Source organism: Zootoca vivipara, chromosome 9, assembly GCF_965207765.1.
Source record: "Zootoca vivipara chromosome 9, rZooViv2.hap1.1, whole genome shotgun sequence".
In the NCBI taxonomy this organism is placed as follows: domain Eukaryota; kingdom Metazoa; phylum Chordata; class Lepidosauria; order Squamata; family Lacertidae; genus Zootoca; species Zootoca vivipara.
The window spans coordinates 20,589,496-20,610,215 of NC_142592.1; the positions used below are offsets into that span (position 1 = coordinate 20,589,496).

A 20,720-nucleotide genomic window follows, 5' to 3' on the forward strand; every position below is an offset into this window, starting at 1 on the left:
TTCATGGAGGGCTGTAGCTGGGGAGTGATCCCCGGTGTACTGGAAGACAGAGATCTCCCCTCATGCAATAAGCACATTGTATCCAAGTTTTGGAAACAAGAGCACGGGCAGAAAAAAAGATACAGGGCAAACAGGGACTGCCTATATCCTGCAGGGTTGCAAACAGCTGATAAAGCTTTGAATCGGAATCCCACACCAAAAGCTAAAAAATGTTTCCAAAATGTATATTGTTATCATTTCCGCCCTGGCAATCATGACCTGATACCCTCCTCCCGTTACATCTTGTGCTACTTTCTTATAATAGAAGGATGGACTTGCTAAGTTGGAAGGGATCCAGAGGGTCATCTAGTTCAACCCCCTGTAATGCAGGGATTTCAACTATTTAACATCTAATGTCATTATTTGTTATCTAATGTTTTTGTTTTGACATTTGCAAACCAGTATTTTACACCCAAAATAAGTGTGCTAGATTAGAAAACAATTAAGTGTACAACTGCATGCGAATACTTTGAACATTAGGATGGGGTATTGTTTAGAGTGTTGGGGTTTTTTTTGCTGGGGCAATATTTAGTTTTGAATATGCATTTATTATCTGACTTAACGTTGCTGTATTTTGTTGTCAGACTTGGTCATTAGTTCTCAGCAAGTTGTTTAACTCTGTTGAATATTTGTTACTATGAGATGTTTTGTTAGTGCATCACTTCTACGACTACTTAAATTGTCTTAGGTCTTGTTACGGTTGCAGAATTATGTGAAACGTTTTGATGTCGTGAACCACCTTGATCATGGTTTCCTGTGGGAAATCAGCATGCAAATAAATGGTGCTGGCCAACCATTAAAAGCTCTATATAAATGGGAGTAATAATAATTGTTTCTGATAATATTGCACTGGATGCATGTTTTGCAATCATGTGGAACAAAGTGCTTATCATTCATTCATTCATTCCATTTCACTTCATTTATGTACCACCTGTCTCTTTTGCAGCTGTCAATGGATAAAGAGAATAAGAGATCCTAACTATGCTTTTAGGAGGATCTAGCCAATGTCCTTTACCAACCAGACTTTCCATATTCCCTTGCAGACAACTAGGACTTGACTTGGTACCAAGAAAAGAATATGCTATGGTGGATCCAGAGGAGATCAGTATTACAGAGCTGTATAGACTGGTAAGTAAATTTCCACTTTCCTTCAGTTCTTTGAGCTTGCAATCCTATACACCAGGGATGGGGGCCAAATAGCTTCCTTAACTGACCCTCTGGAATGTTCCAACCCTACGCCCATTTCCCCAGGCCAGACCACTTTTCAGTCCTGCTTCACACCCTCCATGAGTGTTTTTGCCTGGTTGGGAGTTTTCCAACCAACTCTGATAATGCATACTTTATTGTAATGTGTTCATTGGAGTAAGGATGGGATATAAAGTAAAAAGGGAGTGAATAAACTGAACCTCACTATTTACTAGATGCAGTGATTGGCGAATAAGCTCAGCCAAAAACGTTTCGATCTCTTTCCAGTATTACCTAATGAAAAATCAGATGCGCATCACTGATGGCTGAGGTTAAAAATAAGATCTGGTGGAGAAAATTATGTTTCAGGCAACAGAACATAGCCTTATTTTCAGCATTAGTCTATGGTATGCTGAATTTTATAAAATACAAAATGGTAACCTGACTGTTGATGGCCATATGTAGATGGAGCACCGTCATCGCAAGAAAGACACGCCCGTCCCAGCAAGCAGCCACCACCTCTTCGTTCAGATGAAGAGTTTGATGTGTTCCAACTTGGGAGAAGAACTAGAGGTCATCTTCTCACTCTTTGATAGCAAAGAGAACCGACCAATCAGGTAGTTTCATTGAAGAAAGCAAGAATGTTCCTTCATGCATTCTTGTCTTCATTTGGAGAACAAAGAATTTTTGCCTTGCATGTGTTGACTCTTGGGTCTTAGGGAACCCATAAATGTAATCCCAAATTTGTATTTTAATTGTTGTTGTCTAACTTTCTGAATTGGTGTCTGAGCCACTGAATCCAGTTGGTATGTGAATATAGGTGGCTACTTTTTTTCCTTACTGGAAACGACCAGTGATGGATACATGGGGTGATCAACACATGGGTGCTCAGCTCCAAATATTAATGTGGTTCTATTTCATCTTATTTATTTAGATATTTCTGGATCACCATTTGCCATTGTTGCCTCTGGCTACTGTTGATTTGCCATCTAGTTTTCCTTTGCTGCTGCTACTTCTCCTCCCTTAATCAGTTGCATATAATTGATCCCAACAAAGTTGGGAGTTGCATGACAAGTAAGGTGTCTTTGTGATGTTGTGCAGCTCAATTAGGCTGCATAAATGTCACTACGGGCAAATGAGTGACAGCAATGATTCCAGATTAGTCATCAAGGTGATTGCGACAGGTGAACAGCTCAAAGTGAACAGGATGACATAACACATGCTAAATACCCATCAGATTTGGCCCTGATGTCACAGAGAGTTCAGTGTTGGGTTAGAGCAAGTTTGTGATAAATTGTTGTCAAGGCAAGCGGTTTTTCAGTGCTGCTGATTTTCATGAATTGCTTTCAGCACAGCCCTGCTCTGTTTCATTGAAAACAATTGGATGTCCTTCTGAAAACATTGTTAGGATTAGCCTTTATTTAGCCACATCTGAATCCACCTGCTACCAGACATCATTGGAAGAGCGGCAGCGCGATCCCGGCAGGGTGCCATCGCGGCTGCCCCCCCGCTGGTGCCCTGCCCCCAGAACGTGCCCCACCCTACCTGTTCTCCACCCCCTGGTGCCGGAGCATGAAGCTCCGCCACTGGCAGACATATCTAATCACTCAGTGATACAAAGGTTTGTGTTGATGGGGGCTGATAAATTCATTGCAAGGTGTTTGCTTTCTTATGTACGGCAAGTGCTGCTTAGTTTTATTTAAAACTTACCTTTACATTAATACATCAAAATTTGCTAGATCAGAATTCCTGGAAATAGCAAAATTAAAAAATTCCTTCCAGTAGCACCTTAGGGACCAACTAAGTTTGCCATTGGTATGAGCTTTCGTGTGCATGCACACTTCTTCAGATACACAAAAGCTCATACCAATGACAAACTTAGCTGGTCTCTAAGGTGCTACTGGAAGGAATTTTTTAATTTTGTTTCGACCACGGCAGACCAACATGGCTACCTACCTGTAACTAGAACCTGGAATAGCTAGCTAACTGAAGTGACTGTTTTCCAGACACTATAAAAACCTGTGAAAATGGCTCTTTCCTTCCTGCCAAGCTATACTTTTCAAAGGTGAAAATATGTAACACCATTAAATGTGATGAAGAGAGAAGAAAAGAGACCACATTATATGACACAGAGGTTATTTTCATAGTGCATGGCAGCCTATGCTGGCTGGGACTGTTGTGCAAAGCTACTGAGGGACACCAGGTTGGGGAAAGCTCGTGTTGGGAAATCCATAATTCCTGCCAAGCTCTGCTTCCTCTGCATTAAAAGCCATTAGTGGAATTTACGCTGCATTACAGCCACTACCTGCTGAGATTCTCCCCCCCAACCCACCCCCAGATTTGTTTATAATGGATATGTGCTTGTGTGATTTTTGGAAGTAAGACAGAGCCTTTGAGTTGTAAATAAATAAATCACTGGCTGTCTGAAGACAGAATGTCCATTATTAACATATTAGACTAAGCCTCCGTCTCTTATCCATTGTTGCACTCAAAACTACTCAGGGCTTAGAACCACGAGGTCTATAAAATAGAATCAAAACCGCAGGCATGCTGCCCTAATCCGTTCTTTGTCAAAGCAATGGCAGTAAGCTTGTTCAGCTTTCTTGTTAACAACAAACTTTGCCGCTGTATCTTGCTCACTAATCATCCTCCAAACTATTGTAAGGGAATATATTTTACAATTTTTTTGGAAAAAAAATTCAGCTTCGTTATATATATATATATATATATATATATATATATATATATATATATATATATGTCACGGAATATTTGTAGGAACAAAGCCTAGGCTCCAAAAAGCTGCATGGCTGCTCCCAGTTGGATTGTTGATTATTTTCCTTTGAACAGCAGGCTCCAAGACCATAGCGCAAACTGCTTTTGAAACTCCCCTAAGCTTCAAAAGGGATTTGCTATGCAGCAGGGAGGATGCCATTTGAGAAATACAAGACATTTGCTTGGGCATGTGGAACTATTTGTGCTTTTGTTTTGAATTGTGCTCCTCTCACACACAATTTCCCTGATACATTTTTTTAACTTCTTAAAAGTGCACCCCAAATTCTGATTTACCCAACATCTTAGTTTGGTCTGGTTTTTGGAGATCTTTCAGAGTGGCTACCTGCAGCAGGGCTATGAGCTGAACCAGATGAGTTGATGTGTGCCACTGGCAATAATAATAATAATAATAATAATAATAATAATAATAATAATAATAATTTCCTGTGGAATGGTTCTGAGAATTATCTCTTTAAGAATCAGTACTTCAGACTTCACTCCTATGCCTACCCACTTCACTGGGCTGGTTGACAAATTGTGCCATCCTTGGCCTGGATATTTGAGGATACTGTGGTCTATTGTGATTAATACTTCTTAACACAAAAAGTATAAGGAGGCTGTTGAAATTTTAGCCCTCTGTTTTTAATTTTAAAAAAACTAACCTTGCTGGTAAGCGTTTTCTTTCTTTGGATAATTTGTTCTTTCAACAATCTGGAAATGCTTTATTGCATAGGCAAACTGAGGCCCGGGGCCCGGATCCGGCCCAATCACCTTCTAAATCCGGCCCGCAGGCGGTCTGGGAACCAGTGTGTTTTTACATGAGTAGAATGTGTCCTTTTATTTAAAATGCATCTCTGGGTTATTTGTGGGGCCTGTGGTGTTTTTACATGAGTACTATATAATGAGTGCTTTTATTTAAAATGCATCTCTGGGTTATTTGTGGGGCATAGGAATTGGTTCATTTTTTCCCTTCAAAATATAGTCCAGCCCCCCACAAGGTCTGAAGGACAGTGGGCCGGCCCCCTGCTGAAAAAGTTTGCTGACCCCTGCTTTATCGTTTTGAGAATTGAGGGAGGAAGCATGCAAAATTTTATTTTTTTATAAAAAGGAAAACAAACTTCACTAATATTGAAAGGAAAAGGTGGCTTAATATATGGTTTCCAAAAGAGACACGAAGCCGTCTAGCCCCAGGCTGTAGTGAAAACCTGTAATTTCATCAGACTGTATTGTGGTATGCATGGAGACACTTAGCAGCTGGGTCCCTCTGACTGCAGAAAAAGAAAGCAGAGAGAGACAGATTGTGATTCATGTGAGAACAGCAAATGGGGCTGTTGCCTTCTCCTGTTTAAAGATGCAGGCATATATCACACAGACACAATTTATGGTTTAGTCTTTGACCTACAAAAGAGGGAATGAAATACTTTCTTCTACCACTGGCACAAGTGTAATGGAGCAAATGAAACGCCTCAGCCAGGCCAGTATGTGCCAGGGAGCGGACGGAAAGCAAATCATGTGTGCAAAGAGCCAGCAAGGATGTATTGCCACGTGGGAGCCTCCCCTTATTTCTTTTTCTTTTTGCTGAAGTCACACTGTATTTACAAAATATTCAGAGAACCCTCGATTAAAGGGGGCAGTTCAAACTTTTGGCAATATTTCCTTTATTTGAGGAAGCTTGAGTACACATTGTAGATTCTTTCATTTTAAATTCTCAGGCATAAATGCTGACTGTATTAGAAGGCATTTGTGCCTATTCTCAAGTTTGATGGTGCCAGGGGCGGGGAAAGATAGCTCAAAGTGATATACTCAGTAAAGAAAAGTTTCTGAAGTTAGGAAATGTGTGTACCAAAATATTAGAAGAGAGGATTTTATGTATCACTTTGTATCACTGAGGTCCAGCGCCGAGGGCCTTCTGGCGGTTCCCTCCCTGCGAGAAGCAAAGCTACAGGGAACCAGGCAGAGGGCCTTCTCGGAAGTGGCACCCGCCCTGTGGAACACCCTCCCATCGGAGGTCAGAGAGATAAACAACTACCTGACATTTAGAAAATACATAAAGGCAGCCTTGTTTAGGGAAGTTTTTAATCTGTGATATTTGATGTATTTTAATGTTTGTTGGAAGCCGCCCAGAGTAGCAGGGGAAGCCCAGCCAGATGAGCGGGGTATAAATAAATTATTATTATTATTATTATTATTATTATTATTATTATACAGTGGTACCTTGGTTGTTGAACGGCTTGGCTCCCGAACAAATCAGCTCCTGAACCCCACAAACCCGAAAGTGAGTGTTCCACTTTGCAAACTTTTTTCGGAAGCTGAACATCCGATGCAGCTTCCAGTTGAGTGCAGGAAGCTCCTGCAGCTAATCAGAAGCTGTGCCTTGGTTTTCGGATGGTTCCGGGAGTTGAACGGACTCCCGGAACGAATTAAGTTCAACAGCCAAGGCACCACTATACCTGCTTCTTCTTAAAGCAACATAGAAAATGGGCCTGGAGAGATGGAGCAAGCTTGTTTTCTCCTGCTATGGAGGCTAGGACCCAAACCAATGGGTTCAAGTTACAAGAAAGGAGATTCCACGTAACACCAGAAAGAGCTTTCTGACAGCAAGAGCTGTTCAACAGACTCCCATGAGAGGTGGTGGACTCTCCTTCCTTGGAGGTTTTTAAGCATAGGTTGGCTGGCCATCTGTCATGTATGAGCTAGCTGAGATTCCTGCTTTGCGGTGGTTGGATCTGATAACCCTCAGGGTCCCTTCGAACCCTACAATTCTATGATTCTGTGTGTCTTAGGTTGGATGATTGTTTGCACTACAGCAGGAGCAGAGAGCCTGTGACCCTCCCAGTGTTGCTAGACTACAACTCCCATCAATGCTGACCATTTGCCACATGGACAGGGACTGATGGGAGGGGGAACCCAACAACATCTGAAGGATCTGAGGTTCTCCACCTGGGAGTACACATAGATGCTGCAGAAATATCATGCGGTGTAGATGGTAGCATGAATTTTGTGGTAATAGGTAGGCATTTGCCCTCAAAACACTCCTGCCATGAGGGTAGAAAGGCAGCTGCATAGGCAATTCATGAAGATGGACAATGGACCATGGACCAGTTTGGGCTGAACACTTTCTGCACGACAACCGCAAAGTAGTCCCACTCAGTACTGATGGGGGCACTGCCACTTATGCAAACCGATGCCTGCTAATTATTAAAATAAATGTCTACCTCCTTTGGTGTTAATATTCTTACTAAAGTCATTTAGCATTTAATGTAACTGCAGTGGTAATTACAATGTAGGTTTATGTGGAACATAACAGTTGCTAATTAATGAGGCTTTTTTTTACAAGAAAGAAATATTATGCTAATCTTAATAACTACTGCCAAGTCTTTATGCTCCTTAAATCTTGAACACTGCAATCATTTGTAGTGTACAAGTGAGGACCGCGAGACCACGGCTGTTTTCAAAGTCCTATTGATCATAGTGGGAAGAGAGCTAACCATGTGTTGTATGTTGCAGCTGAAATGAATGTGACCCAAATGAACTAGGACTGAATCATGTCCTAAGACAGAGATAGTTCTGCTCATTAGTTCAAATCACACATGAAGATCCAAAGGATATTACACTCTTTTAAGAATAATGGATTCTTCAGATTATCCCATTGCAGTCTGAAGGATGCAGCAATGCTTCTGTTTTTCTGTTACAGAGAGTGCTGGTTTAATTGAAATGTACATAGTTCATACCCCGCAAGTGTCCCAGAAAAACTGGGATATATTGTTTTTTATTGTGAGAGAACAGTGGTCATTTTTGGTTGTTGTGATCTCGCAGGATTTCATGATGCAACGCCCCACCCCACCCCTTTTCAGTGCCACAATTTTGTACAGTGCCATGCCCAGAAAAGATAGCACCCTGGATTTTGGCTTCAAAGTCTTGAAGGATATGCATACTGTAGTCATAAATACATACAGCCCATTGCGCTTCTGGTGGAAATTAAAAAACCTTCTGTTGTTTTAAATGTGCACCTGCAATGGTGTAGGCAAATTATGTGGTCTATGGATTTTTGTGACATTTAGTTCCAACATTTATTGGAATAGACATCTACTATAAAATCCTGTGTAGTTTTGAAATACACATATTTTCCTCAGGTAATGTAGATGTTGCCTTTAATAAATTGCCAATATATAAAACATAATCTGACACCAGAACCTATTTTACCATCTGCAATACATTGAGGTAGTTTGACCCCAGCCTTGCTTGAGGGCCCAATTACTGCGTTTCTCAGATAAGACTGATTCTTTAATCAAACCTGCATTGATTTTTTTTATCAGATCTTCAACAAATCCTGCTTATCTCTGTGCATTTTCAGAAACCCCACAAGAGGCAAAGTCAAGATTACATGGCCATGGAAAAGAATAAAAGTCATTTACTGTGGCATGACTTGGATTTAAAATTATGATTTATTATCTACAATGCATTTTTTTAGCATTGCAAGTAGTACAGTCTTTGTATACTATCAGCCTTTGCTTCTATTTCAGTTGTATACGGAGTAGAGTTGTATGGGGAGCAGAGACACACAATAAGAAAATGATGTATTCGGGGTCAATTTCTGACTGTGGTTGAGATGGAAATGGAAATTAGATTTTTTGGATGCAAATATTATTGACTAGTAGAGCTTTCATGTTAAAGCATTAAGAATAACATATACTGTAATTCTTGTCCAATTTTATTTTATTTTATTCTTTGGTAGATTTACAAAAGAAAAAGAAAATAACAACAGCACACCAATAAAGAAATTCTTAGAAAGAGGCAGGATTAGATGCAGACACACAAAAAAGACTCCTTGCACTTGGTGGTTGGTGCCTGATGAGCCTGCCAGTTGGCTGAGTTCAGTTGCAGCAAGTGGAAGCCAGAGGAGAGAAAACTGGCATAAGAATATAAATCTAGAAGCAATAACTCAGTGATGAGACCTAGGATTTTAGCTAGTAAATGAATCTGCATAGGTTGGGGTTTCCCCACCCCTCTTCCCATTGTTAATGCATTCAATGCAACAACTAGCAACCCATTAAACTATAAAGGCCTGACTTAAAAGGCTCGATGTTAGCCATTGCTTCTGGAAATTTGCTGTAGTATGGGCAAGGGGTTTCTTGCCTTTTCAAGCAAAATTTTGCTCCCAAGTACTAAAAAATAATTTATGTAATTTCTCCCAAGTAACATGAATAACTAGCTTGGAAATTCCTGGGCACTGACTGTGAAAGATGCTGCCGTGATAAGATTTTCTGCTCTATGTGTATATTCCAGGTCTGTGTCAATATGATATGAGAGTCCTATTACAGCTGACTGACTGTTCCCGGCTCCTTCAATGTCAGGTTAATCTGCTGCTCTCTGTCAACGTAAACACTGTTTCTTTCATATTTCACCTTGCCCACAAATGCACACAGATATATCATCCATATGGACACAGAACAAGATTTATTATGGCTGCATCAATACATTTTCTTCTGTCTCAAAGAACCAACTTTGTTGTTTTAATATCTGTCTCTTAATACCTTTTTCGAGCTCTTGCCACTTAAAATTGAAACTTGCTTTTTCTTCTCCTAGCTTTGTTCTTTTGTTTTGTTTTAGATTAAGCTATTCTGATGCTAACCCCCCTGTTCATAGCAGGTGAACCCCATGGGCTGAGGTATGTCAGGAAGCAGAGTCAAGGGTAGGTCAGCAATGAAAATTACAGTGTCAGTGAAGATAACTCTTTTTTTCAAAGAAGTTAAAACAAGTGCAGGCCTAGTAACCCCAACAGCTCTTCCTAGTAGGTCTTGCTCCAATGTCAAACAGTTCTTACTGCCAGAAAGTTTTTCCTTAAGTTTAGTCAGAATCTTCTTTCTTGAAACTTGGGGCCGAAGCCCAGAGCCTCGCAGTTTGGCCCCCACCCCCACTTGACCACTCAGGGAATGGCAGGTGTGGTCATCTGGCTGACATGGACCTGCTGGTTACCACAGCAACCATTCTTATTTTTAAATACGTTTTATAGTTGGAGGAGGACTGGCCCGGTGTGTGCCTGGCCACAGATGCTGATTTTATTATTATTTACTTTAAAGTACCTTACATTTTTGGAATAACAAAATGGTGCTCATTCCCAGACAAACATGTTTATAGTCAGGACAGCGGAAACCAACCTGTTTTCCCTCTGTGTCCGTGATGATGCTATAATTGATGTGAGTTGAAAGTTGAAAGTGTTTCTTTCATGCTTTTGTTGTTGTTGTTTTGCTCTAATATAGCAGGAATGTAATAGCATTTGTAAAAGCATGAAATGGTGGAGGGCAGGGAGAGAAAGAGAAATGCTAAAAGTTTGTCTCACGGTGGAAATAAGATCTCCATAAGAGCATTAATTCCAGGGTCTAAAATTACCTATCTGCACCACAAGAGGCATCCAGTTTATTCAGCACTGCTTTGAATGGAGGAGGAACAAGGAATTCCCACAGGCTGCTTAATGTTGTTTCAGTAGGCCCAAGCCCAATTGCCTGATGGCTTGGAGATCCGGGCAGGGTACTATTCCTTCAAGGAAGCAGTTCCCCAGCAAAAGTGGCACATGGGGTAAAAATGGGTCTTGGCTGAAAAATGCCAACTCCTTTCCTTGCATACTTTTCTACTCCACTTGGTAGGTAATGTTTTCTGAACTTCTGTAGGCAAACCTTTGGTGAGATACCCACACATGCATTCAGCATGATTGGTAAATAGGTTTAGAGCTGTAAATATGCTCAGAAAAACATATTTACCGGTAAGGGGGGGGGGGAAGAAAGGCAAGTAGTTTCTTGAGCAGCAAGCTCAGTCTCACAGAATGTGTTGCTGGGGAAATGGCACTCTTTGCCGCGGTGGTAAAGAAACGGCGATCAATTTCGAAGGTGGCATTTTCTCAGCCTCAGCTCTGAAGTTTAGTTTACAGTGGAACCTCGGTTTATGAACACCTCGGTTTATGAATTTTTGGTTTATGAACGCCGCGGACCCATCTGGAACGGATTAATTCATTTTCCATTACTTTCAATGGGAAAGTTCGCTTCAGTTTATGAACGCTTCAGTTTATGAACAGACTTCCGGAACCAATTACACCCATGCTTCAGTTTATGAACGCTTCAGTTTAAGTACTCCGCGGACCCGTCTGGAACGGATTAATCCACTTTCCATTACTTTCAATGGGAAAGTTCGCTTCAGTTTATGAACACTTCAGTTTATGAACAGACTTCCGGAACCAATTCTGTTCATAAACCGAGGTACCACTGTATTAAATTTATTAATTGCTTCCCACAAGCAGTGTAAGCCCTGAAGTGATTCACAGAAATGAAGTAAAATACAGAGAATGTAATGTGTAATATGCTGCAGTCTTCCTGATTGGCCCGTGCCTAGGATTTTTTGTTTTGTTTTGTTTTTCAAATCCCTGACATTGCAGTGAGTCGCACAATTAGTGTAATGTATAGTTAGGCCACTACATGTCCTCTGCACATATAAGAGTCGTGCTGGATCAGACCAGTCTGTTCCATCATCCTGTTCTTATAGCGGCCACTCTCCATACTTGCGATTTGCAGTCCCGGAATGAGAGGGAGGGTGTGATCTTGCTATATATACATAAAGGTTTTGGGGGCCCAGAGGCACGTTGGGAATCTGAAAAAGTGTCATGAGCACAATAAAATACACGTTTCACAGAAGAAAAACTGCTGATGTTTAGGAGCTCTCCGTTTCTGAAAGAAAACACAGGGAAAATATATGCACCCCCCAAAAACGAACAATTAAAAACAGATGAAAAAAGCCCCAGACAGTACCGCACAATCCCAACACCTCAGTTAACAATCCCCACCCAAGTAACTCAAGGGGCAGTGTGCTTTGTAAGCATTGTGTGTATGTGATCGCTGTGGTGTCTACAATCACCGTATTGGGAACCCTGGATTTAAAGCAGTGTTTCCCAAAGTGGGTGATACCATCCCCTGGAGGTGGGTGATTCAGGGGTGTGGTAGTAACCTTGGGTGCAATTGAGGGGCATTGAATAAAAATAAGGGGGCAGTGGAAGTATAAAGAAGGAAGAGAAGAAAATTTTGATAAACTGCTTGCTTCATCTGTTGTGTAATGGCACTTAACCGCCAGGTTGGCTGCTCTTGTGGGATGGTGACAAACCTCCCCTGGATCCAGTGGTTGTGCTGGAGGTGAAGGGTTTCCTCCGGTTTAAAAAGGTAAAGGGACCCCTGACCATTAGGTCCAGTCGTGACCGACTCTGGGGTTGCGCGCTCATCTTGCATTATTGGCCGAGGGAGCCGCTGTACAGCTTCCAGGTCATGGGGCCAGCATGACAAAGCCGCTTCTGGCAAACCAGAGCAGCACATGGAAACACCGTTTACCTTCCCGCTGTAGCGGTTCCTATTTATCTACTTGCATTTTGACGTGCTTTCGAACTGCTAGGTTGGCAGGAGCTGGGACCAAGCAACGGGAGCTCACCCCGTCACAGGGATTCAAACCGCCAACCTTCTGATCAGCAAGCCCTAGGCTCAGTGGTTTAACCACAGCGCCACCTGGGTCCCTCAGCGCCACCTGGGTCCTCTGGTTTAGGTGAACCCTTTTCAGTTTCACCCAGGCCCAGGAAGTGGATTGCAGCTTGCCTGCCTATTTGGCCAATGGCAGGCAGGCTGCAGTGCTGGCCCCACCCCTGGGACAGTGCGGTCTGAGTTCACTCAGGTCATACTAGATTTCCGGGGATGGAGGGCAGTGCTGAGTAATGGGTTTTTTTTCCTCTTGAGAAAGGGGTGGTAGGCCAATTAAGTTTTGGAACCTTTGATCAAAGGTGGGCATGATGAACAAGCACGGATACATCTTTAAACGTCTGTGCACATGAAATCTTGCTCAGTCAGGGTTCCCATAGACATATACACAACTTAAAGATAGCTATCTGTTTGTTATTCATACTTCACATGTTTGCTGTGTAAAATGTTTAGGTGCCATCCATCAGGCCCTCTTGCCCGAGACGTAGCTGCATATGTCAGGGCTCAGCTTAATTAAACTGATTGGGGAAACTTGTTTGGAAGCTTCTGTTTTGTTTTACTAACTGCAGGTAAGCTATTTCTGGCAGCTCCTCTTGGTAGTTGTCAGCATCTGTAGTGTAAGCAGACATGATTTATAGAGCGTGAAAGAGGAGCTAGGTGGATATGCGATATTCTTTGTCTCAGCTGCTTAGTCAAAAACCTCCTGGTACTTCCTGTCTTTTCTCTCCAAACCACAAAATTGTATTCTGGTGCTTTTGTTGAACAAAAAGGGCTCATTCGTTTGGCTTTTTTTAAAATATATTTTTATTGAATAAATTTTACAAAACCAATCATCAACCAATTTAGCCAATTACATTTCTTTTTGCCTCTGAAACTTCTTGAGTTGTTATTTGGATGTTTAAAATCCCTGCTTGTTCCTCTTTTGTTTTTGGCAGATTGCTAGTTTTTATGTATTCTTCTATTTTAAAATTCTTTTCCTTTCCTTTCTTGTACAATTCTGAAAAGTATTTCACAAATGCTTCTCTTATTTCCTTCACCTTATCTGTAGTTTTTCCATTTATGTTAATTTTGTTTATAAAATTCCTTTGTTCACTTTTTTTTTCCAATTGCCACGCTAGCAGTTTTCCTGTTTTATTAGCATGTTCAAAATATTTCTCCTTCATTCTTTTTTATTTTCCAGCTAATTTCTTCATTAACTATCATGGAACATTGGATTTGTAATGTTCTAATTGCCTGTTTTACTACGGTAACTCTTTGTTTGCCTTTTTTTATACAGTGGTACCTCATGTTGCGTACGGGATCCATTCCGGAGCCCCGTACGCAACATGAGCAGTACGCAACATGAAGCGCCACATCTGCGTATGTGCATGGCACGATTCTGTGCTTCTGCGCATGATGTCATTCGTTGCGTCTGCGCATGCGCGAACTGCCGAACCCAGAAGTAACCCGTTCTGGTACTTCCGGGTTCGGCGCGTATGTATCCCGTGTTGTACGCAACCCGCAGCATTCGTAACAAGAGGTACAACTGTAATTCCTTCTCCTTTCCCATAATTTCATCTAAAATTTCTTTTTCCCTTTCAATTTTCTTTTGATTGAATTTTGTTGTATAAACAGTCCCCTCATCACCGCCTTACTTGCATCCCAGACCGCCTGTAATTTAATCTGGTCCTGGATGTTTATTTCAAAATAATCACCCATGGTCTTCCACTCATGGGTATAATACATGGACTCGCAGCTTGATTATTACCAAGAGGGGTACAAAACTGCATTAAGAATTGAGTTGTGTGATGGATCTGCAGTTTATTGGGTCTGCTGCATGCCAGCCTAGAAGGACCATGCCCATGACCTATTTACTGTTTATAGGACTGAATCCACCCCCTTTAACTTCTTTTCAAGCAAATGAATTGGCATAGTACGTATCAAAACCAGTCAAAATACCGTAAGATTTTCTTTGTTGGCTAAGAACAAAAGCCCATCTGGTCTATCAGTCAGTGTTCTGTAGTAGCCAATCAGAGGTCTATGGAAAGATCTGACAGGTAATTAGGAAGGTAACTAAAACCCAAGCATCTGAAAATCACTTATTTTTATCATGTGCTGAAATCCCAAGATACATTGTCAAAGGCTTTTTCAGCATCTATAAACATCATTGCCCCCTTCATGGATCAATGCCTTGTCTTGAATAACTCAGAGAAGCTATGAGCTATGCCATGCAGGGCCACCCAAGATGGACAGGTCATAGTGGAGAGTTTTGACTAAACGTGATCCACCTGGAGAAGGAACTGGCAAGCCACTCCAGTATCCCTGCCAAGAAAACTCCATGGACAAAGACAACAGGCATATAAAAGTTATGACGCTGGAAGATGAGCCCCTCAGGTCGGAAGGCGTCCAACATGCTACTGAGGAAGAGCGGAGGACAAGTACAAGTAGATTCAGAGCTGATGAAGCGGCTGGGCCAAAGCCGAAAGGACGCTCAGTTGCGGATATGCCTGGAAGCGAAAGGAAAGTCCGATGCTGTAAAGAAAAATATTGCATAGGAACCTGGAATGTAAGAACCATGAGTGGAGGTAAGCTGGATGTGGTCAAAAATGAGATGACAAGAATAAATATCGACATCCTGGGCATCAGTGAACTAAAATGGAAGGGAATGGGCGAATTCAGTTCGGGTGACTATCATATCTACTACTGTGGGCAAGAATCCCGTAGTAGAAATGGAGTGGCCCTCATAGTCAACAAAAGAGTGGCAAAAGCTGTAATGGGATGCAATCTCAAAAATGACAGAATGATCTCGATACGAATCCAAGGCAGACCTTTTAACATCACAGTAATCCAAGTTTATGCACCAACTACCGGTGCTGAAGAAAGTGAAATTGACCAATTCTATGAAGACCTACAACACCTTCTAGAAATGACACCAAAGAAGGATGTTCTTCTCATTACAGGGGATTGGAATGCTAAAGTAGGGAATCAAGAGATAAAAGGAACAACTGGAAAGTTTGGCCTTGGAGTTCAAAATGAAGCAGGGCAAAGGCTAATAGAGTTCTGTCAAGAGAACAAGCTGGTCATCACAAACACTCTCTTCCAACAACACAAGAGAAGACTCTACACATGGATATCACCAAATGGGCAGCATCGAAATCAGATTGATTATATTCTCTGCAGCCAAAGATGGAGAAGCTCTATACAGTCAGCAAAAACAAGACCTGGAGCTGACTGTAACTCAGATCATCAGCTTCTTATAGCAAAATTCCAGCTTAAACTGAAGAAAGTAGGAAAAACCACTGGGCCAGTAAGATACAATCTGGATCAAATCCCTTATGAATACACAGTGGAAGTGAGGAACAGGTTTAAGGATTTAGATTTGGTGGACAGAGTGCCTGAAGAACTATGGATGGAGGCTCGTAACATTATACAGGAGGCAGCAACGAAAACCATCCCAAGGAAAAGGAAATGCAAGAAAGCAAAATGGCTATCCAACGAGGCCTTACAAATAGCGGAGGAGAGGAGGCAAGCAAAATGCAAGGGAGATAGGGAAAGATACAGGAAACTGAATGCAGATTTCCAAAAAACAGCAAGGAGAGACAAGAGGGTCTTCTTAAATGAGCAATGCAAAGAAATAGAGGAAAACAATAGAATGGGGAAAACCAGAGATCTGTTCAAGAAAATTGGAGATATGAAAGGAGCATTTCGTACAAAGATTACCATAATCAAGGACAAAAGTGGTAAGGACCTAACAGAAGCAGAAGACATCAAGAAGAGGTGGCAAGAATACACAGAGGAATTATACCAGAAAGATATGGAGGTCTCGTACACCCCAGGTAGTGTGGTTGCTGACCTTGAGCCAGACATCTTGGAGAGTGAAGTCAAATGGGCCTTAGAAAGCACTGCTAATAACAAGGCCAGTGGAAGTGATGATATTCCAGCTGAACTATTTAAAATCTTAAAAGATGATGCTGTTAAGGTGCTACACCCAATATGCCAGCAAGTTTGGAAAACTCAGCAATGGCCAGAGGATTGGAGAAGATCAGTCTACATCCCAATTCCAAAGAAGGGCAGTGCCAAAGAATGCTCCAACTACCGCACAATTGCGCTCATTTCACACGCTAGCAAGGTTATGCTTAAAATTCTACAAGGCAGGCTTAGGCAGTATGTGGATCGAGAACTCCCAGGAGTGCAAGCTGGATTTCGAAAGGGCAGAGGAACCAGAGACCAAATAGCAAACATGCGCTGGATTATGGAGAAAGCTAGAGAGTTCCAGAAAAACGTCTACTTCTGCTTCATTGACTATGCAAAAGCCTTTGACTGTGTCGACCACAGCAAACTATGGCAAGTTCTTAAAGAAATGGGAGTGCCTGATCACCTCATCTGTCTCCTGAGAAATCTCTATGTGGGACAAGAAGCTACAGTTAGAACTGGATATGGAACAACTGATTGGTTCAAAATTGGGAAAGGAGTACGACAAGGTTGTATATTGTCTCCCTGCTTATTTAACTTATATGCAGAATTCATCATGCGAAAGGCTGGACTAGATGAATCCCAAGCCGGAATTAAGATTGCCGGAAGAAATATCAACAACCTCAGATATGCAGATGACACAACCTTGATGGCAGAAAGTGAGGAGGAATTAAAGAACCTTTTAATGAGGGTGAAAGAGGAGAGCGCAAAATATGGTCTGAAGCTCAACATCAAAAAAACCAAGATCATGGCCACTGGTCCCATCACCTCCTGGCAAATAGAAGGGGAAGAAATGGAGGCAGTGAGAGATTTTACTTTCTTGGGCTCCTTGATCACTGCAGATGGTGACAGCAGTCACGAAATTAAAAGACGCCTGCTTCTTGGGAGAAAAGCAATGACAAACCTAGACAGCATCTTAAAAAGCAGAGACATCACTTTGCCGACAAAGGTCCGTATAGTTAAAGCTATGGTTTTCCCAGTAGTGATATATGGAAGTGAGAGCTGGACCATAAAGAAGGCTGATCGCCGAAGAATTGATGCTTTTGAATTATGGTGCTGGAGGAGACTCTTGAGAGTCCCATGGACTGCTAGAAGATCAAACCTATCCATTCTTAAGGAAATCAGCCCTGAGTGCTCCCTGGAAGGACAGATCGTGAAGCTGAGGCTCCAATACTTTGGCCACCTCATGAGAAGAGAAGAATCCTTGGAAAAGACCTTGATGCTGGGAAAGATGGAGGGCACAAGGAGAAGGGGACGACAGAGGACAAGATGGTTGGACAGTGTTCTCAAAGCTACGAACATGAGTTTGACCAAACTGCGGGAGGCAGTGCAAGACAAGAGTGCCTGGCGTGCTATGGTCCATGGGGTCACGAAGAGTCGGACACGACTAAACGACTAAACAACAACAACAAACATCATTGCACCACATAAAATATGCTCTGGTGTGTCTGTGCTGCTCCCTGATACAAATTGTTCCTATTCAGTCTAATACACATTAATATTTCTATTGTCATTCAATCTGTACATTCCTCTTTAAAGTCAGAGAAAGTCACAATTAAAGCAATAAATTACAGAAGTTAGTCATGCAGTGCATGAAAAAAAATGTTTTCTTCTGTGTGTTGTGAACCTATTGAAATGTCATTTGATGACCCTGAGATCTACTGCTTTGAGATGGAAAATATTTTTTTCCTTTGTCCTACCTCCAGACTGTTAATTTTATGAGCTTTTATAAAGCTATGCTCCATCTTCATGACCCATAAATGTAATCTTTCTGTGGTTGAGCAACCCAAACTGCACTTCGTACTAAAAACTTAGGTACATTGGATGTGCTACTTGGATTTGTAAATGAAGTTTGGATGGATATTTGTAATAGAGAGAGAGAGAGAATAAAAATGGCAATGGGATTAATTCATTCTGGTTTTCCAGAATATAATTACTGAATTGTTGCCGGGACTGTAGGAGCTTAATTACAAATTGAAAAATAAATTGCATAAACCTGCTCACAGCAGGTTTTGTTATAAAGAGTGAATGAGGTCGAACATGATAGGGCTGGTTAGATGAAGAATTAGAGCTTCTTAAAGATGCTTCTCCGTGATACTATCCTGCAGAGCTATGTTACTCAGACAACATAGCCACACATGGATGCGGGATTGCATGGGTCTCTTGGTTCCGTGGGATTTTACTTTTGTTTTGAAACAGAGTTTAAAAATACAGGCAACAATACACACATACACACACCAATGTGAGATTATGAAGGTTTTAGCACTGCAGCACTAGTGAACAGAGAGCTATAAATAATGCTTTGCAGTATTTTAGTATTTTTTACTCTCAATTATGTTTGCTTAGCCTGGCTGTGGGTGGTTTAGAGGAAAAGAAACCATGCTTGCTTCCAGCAACCATATTTGCAAGTGAGAAATTTCATCAGGAAAGGGTTGATATGAGAATCTTACTGCACTGAATTGTGTATTTCCTCCCTCCACAATGCACACACACTTGTTGAAGTGGCGGCTAGTGGAAACGTTTCCTGTTGCATTTTGTTGCTGTATAGATTTTCTGTACTGCTGATGCTATTCTTAAAATTATATTGTAACATTAGGCTTTATTAGGCTTCTGTAATTTTATTGCCTCCCCGAATTGTACTGTTGGTTTTTAATGTTGCATCGTGCTTCGGCTGCCTTCAGGCAGAGAGGCTGTCAATTAAATGCCTTAAATGAAAAAAAGAAGCAGCAGAAGGGGAAAAAGAGGTATTGGAAGCAAAGCAAAGATGTTACTAAATTAGACATGGACTCTGTTCAGAGGTCAAAACATCCTTGGGTAGCATAGGAGCCAACTCCTAGGGTCTGTGGGGGCTTTGGCTCCCACAATAAAATATTTGAGGGGCTGAGTCCCCACAAAGTTGATAAGCATTCCCATTAAAATGGTGCATGTGCACTGCATCATGTGATTGATTATGTGGGGCAGGGCTTACCTGGGTCCCCACAATATTTTATTCAAGTTGGCACCCCTGTTGGGTAGCCTTGTCTTCATGTTGCATCTTTGAAACATAACATGGTATCAAGAATAAACTGGAGCATAGTTGCTCACACACACGTGCACCAAAAGACACAGCTCAGAACTGGTGAAGGCTAACAGAAGCATGCATGCTTACTCTTTCTCCATGCCCACCTGGAGGGTTGAATCTCTGATCAGGCTGTGGCCACAAAGATGATCAAGTGCACTTCTGTTGTTTTCTCCTACCTTAGAACCATGAACAGGTGCTGGGTGCATGAAAGCTTGCCTCTGCTACTGGATATGGTTATCATCATCATCATCATCAACAACAAGAAGAATAATTTTAATATTTATATACCACCCATCTGCTTGGGTTGCCCCAGCCACGCTGGGCAGCTTCCAAGAAATACAAAAGCATAATAAAAACTTGCTGATACAGGGCTGCCTTCAGATGTCTTCTAAAGGTTGTGTAGTTACACATTTGCTGTGTAGGAAACACTGATGAAATGCTGGTGTTTCCCTTGGCAGTTGTAATGTATGGAGCTGCCTTCAGCAGCTACAAGTTGGCATGGAAGTCATGTTATTTCTGGAGCTGATTCTACTTCTGCGGCTTATCACAACCCCCTTAAGCTGTTCTGTTATCCAGCCATAACTCTCTCCTCAGCATTCTTTTCATCCTCTGTGTCTTGTAATTGGTGTTAATTTGGTGATGTAATCAAGGTTCACATTTGTACTTTAGCAACCCAGCGGGTCAGGGAGCAAGGCAGAACCAGTGATAAAAGACTCAAGGTTGTAACTGAAACAAATCAATCATTTTTGATAGACAGTGCTTTTCAGAGAACAATATTCATACAGAGTATTATTACGGTAGCTTTCAAAAAAAGAAAAGCAATGTAAGGGGGGGGAGATGTACTGTAGCAATGAAGTGCTTAGATAATAATGTGCAAGATTAGCAACAATCAGTCGGAGTTTAGTATTGCTTGCTCCTATCCTAACCAAAGATTTGGCCTCTCTGCAATCCACCTAATTATCAAACATAATTTCTAAGTTTTGCACTATATACTAATTTGTACGTTTTCTAACACATCTGGCTCATTTATTTGTATCCCACCTTTCCATAGTAAACCATGCTCAAGGCGGCTCACAGCAATAACAAAATGTAGCAATATGAGCAGGCATCCCCAAACTGCGGCCCTCTAGATGTTTTGGCCTACAACTCCCATGATCCTTAGCTAACAGGACCAGTGGTCAGGGATGATGGGAATTGTAGTCCAA

The 20,720-nt window shown here is 41.6% G+C and overlaps 1 protein-coding gene across 2 annotated transcripts in view; it reads left to right on the forward strand.

Annotated features, from left to right (window-relative positions):
* The window catches only part of DOCK4 (dedicator of cytokinesis 4), a 245,960-nt gene that overhangs the window by 97,571 nt on the left and 127,669 nt on the right, over nt 1-20,720 (forward strand). For both annotated transcript variants that reach the window (XM_035128338.3, XM_035128339.3), the window contains exons 7-8: nt 1,083-1,167; nt 1,690-1,841. In XM_035128338.3, the coding sequence (XP_034984229.2) occupies nt 1,083-1,167; nt 1,690-1,841 (237 nt within the window). The remainder of the gene's footprint in view (nt 1-1,082; nt 1,168-1,689; nt 1,842-20,720) is intronic.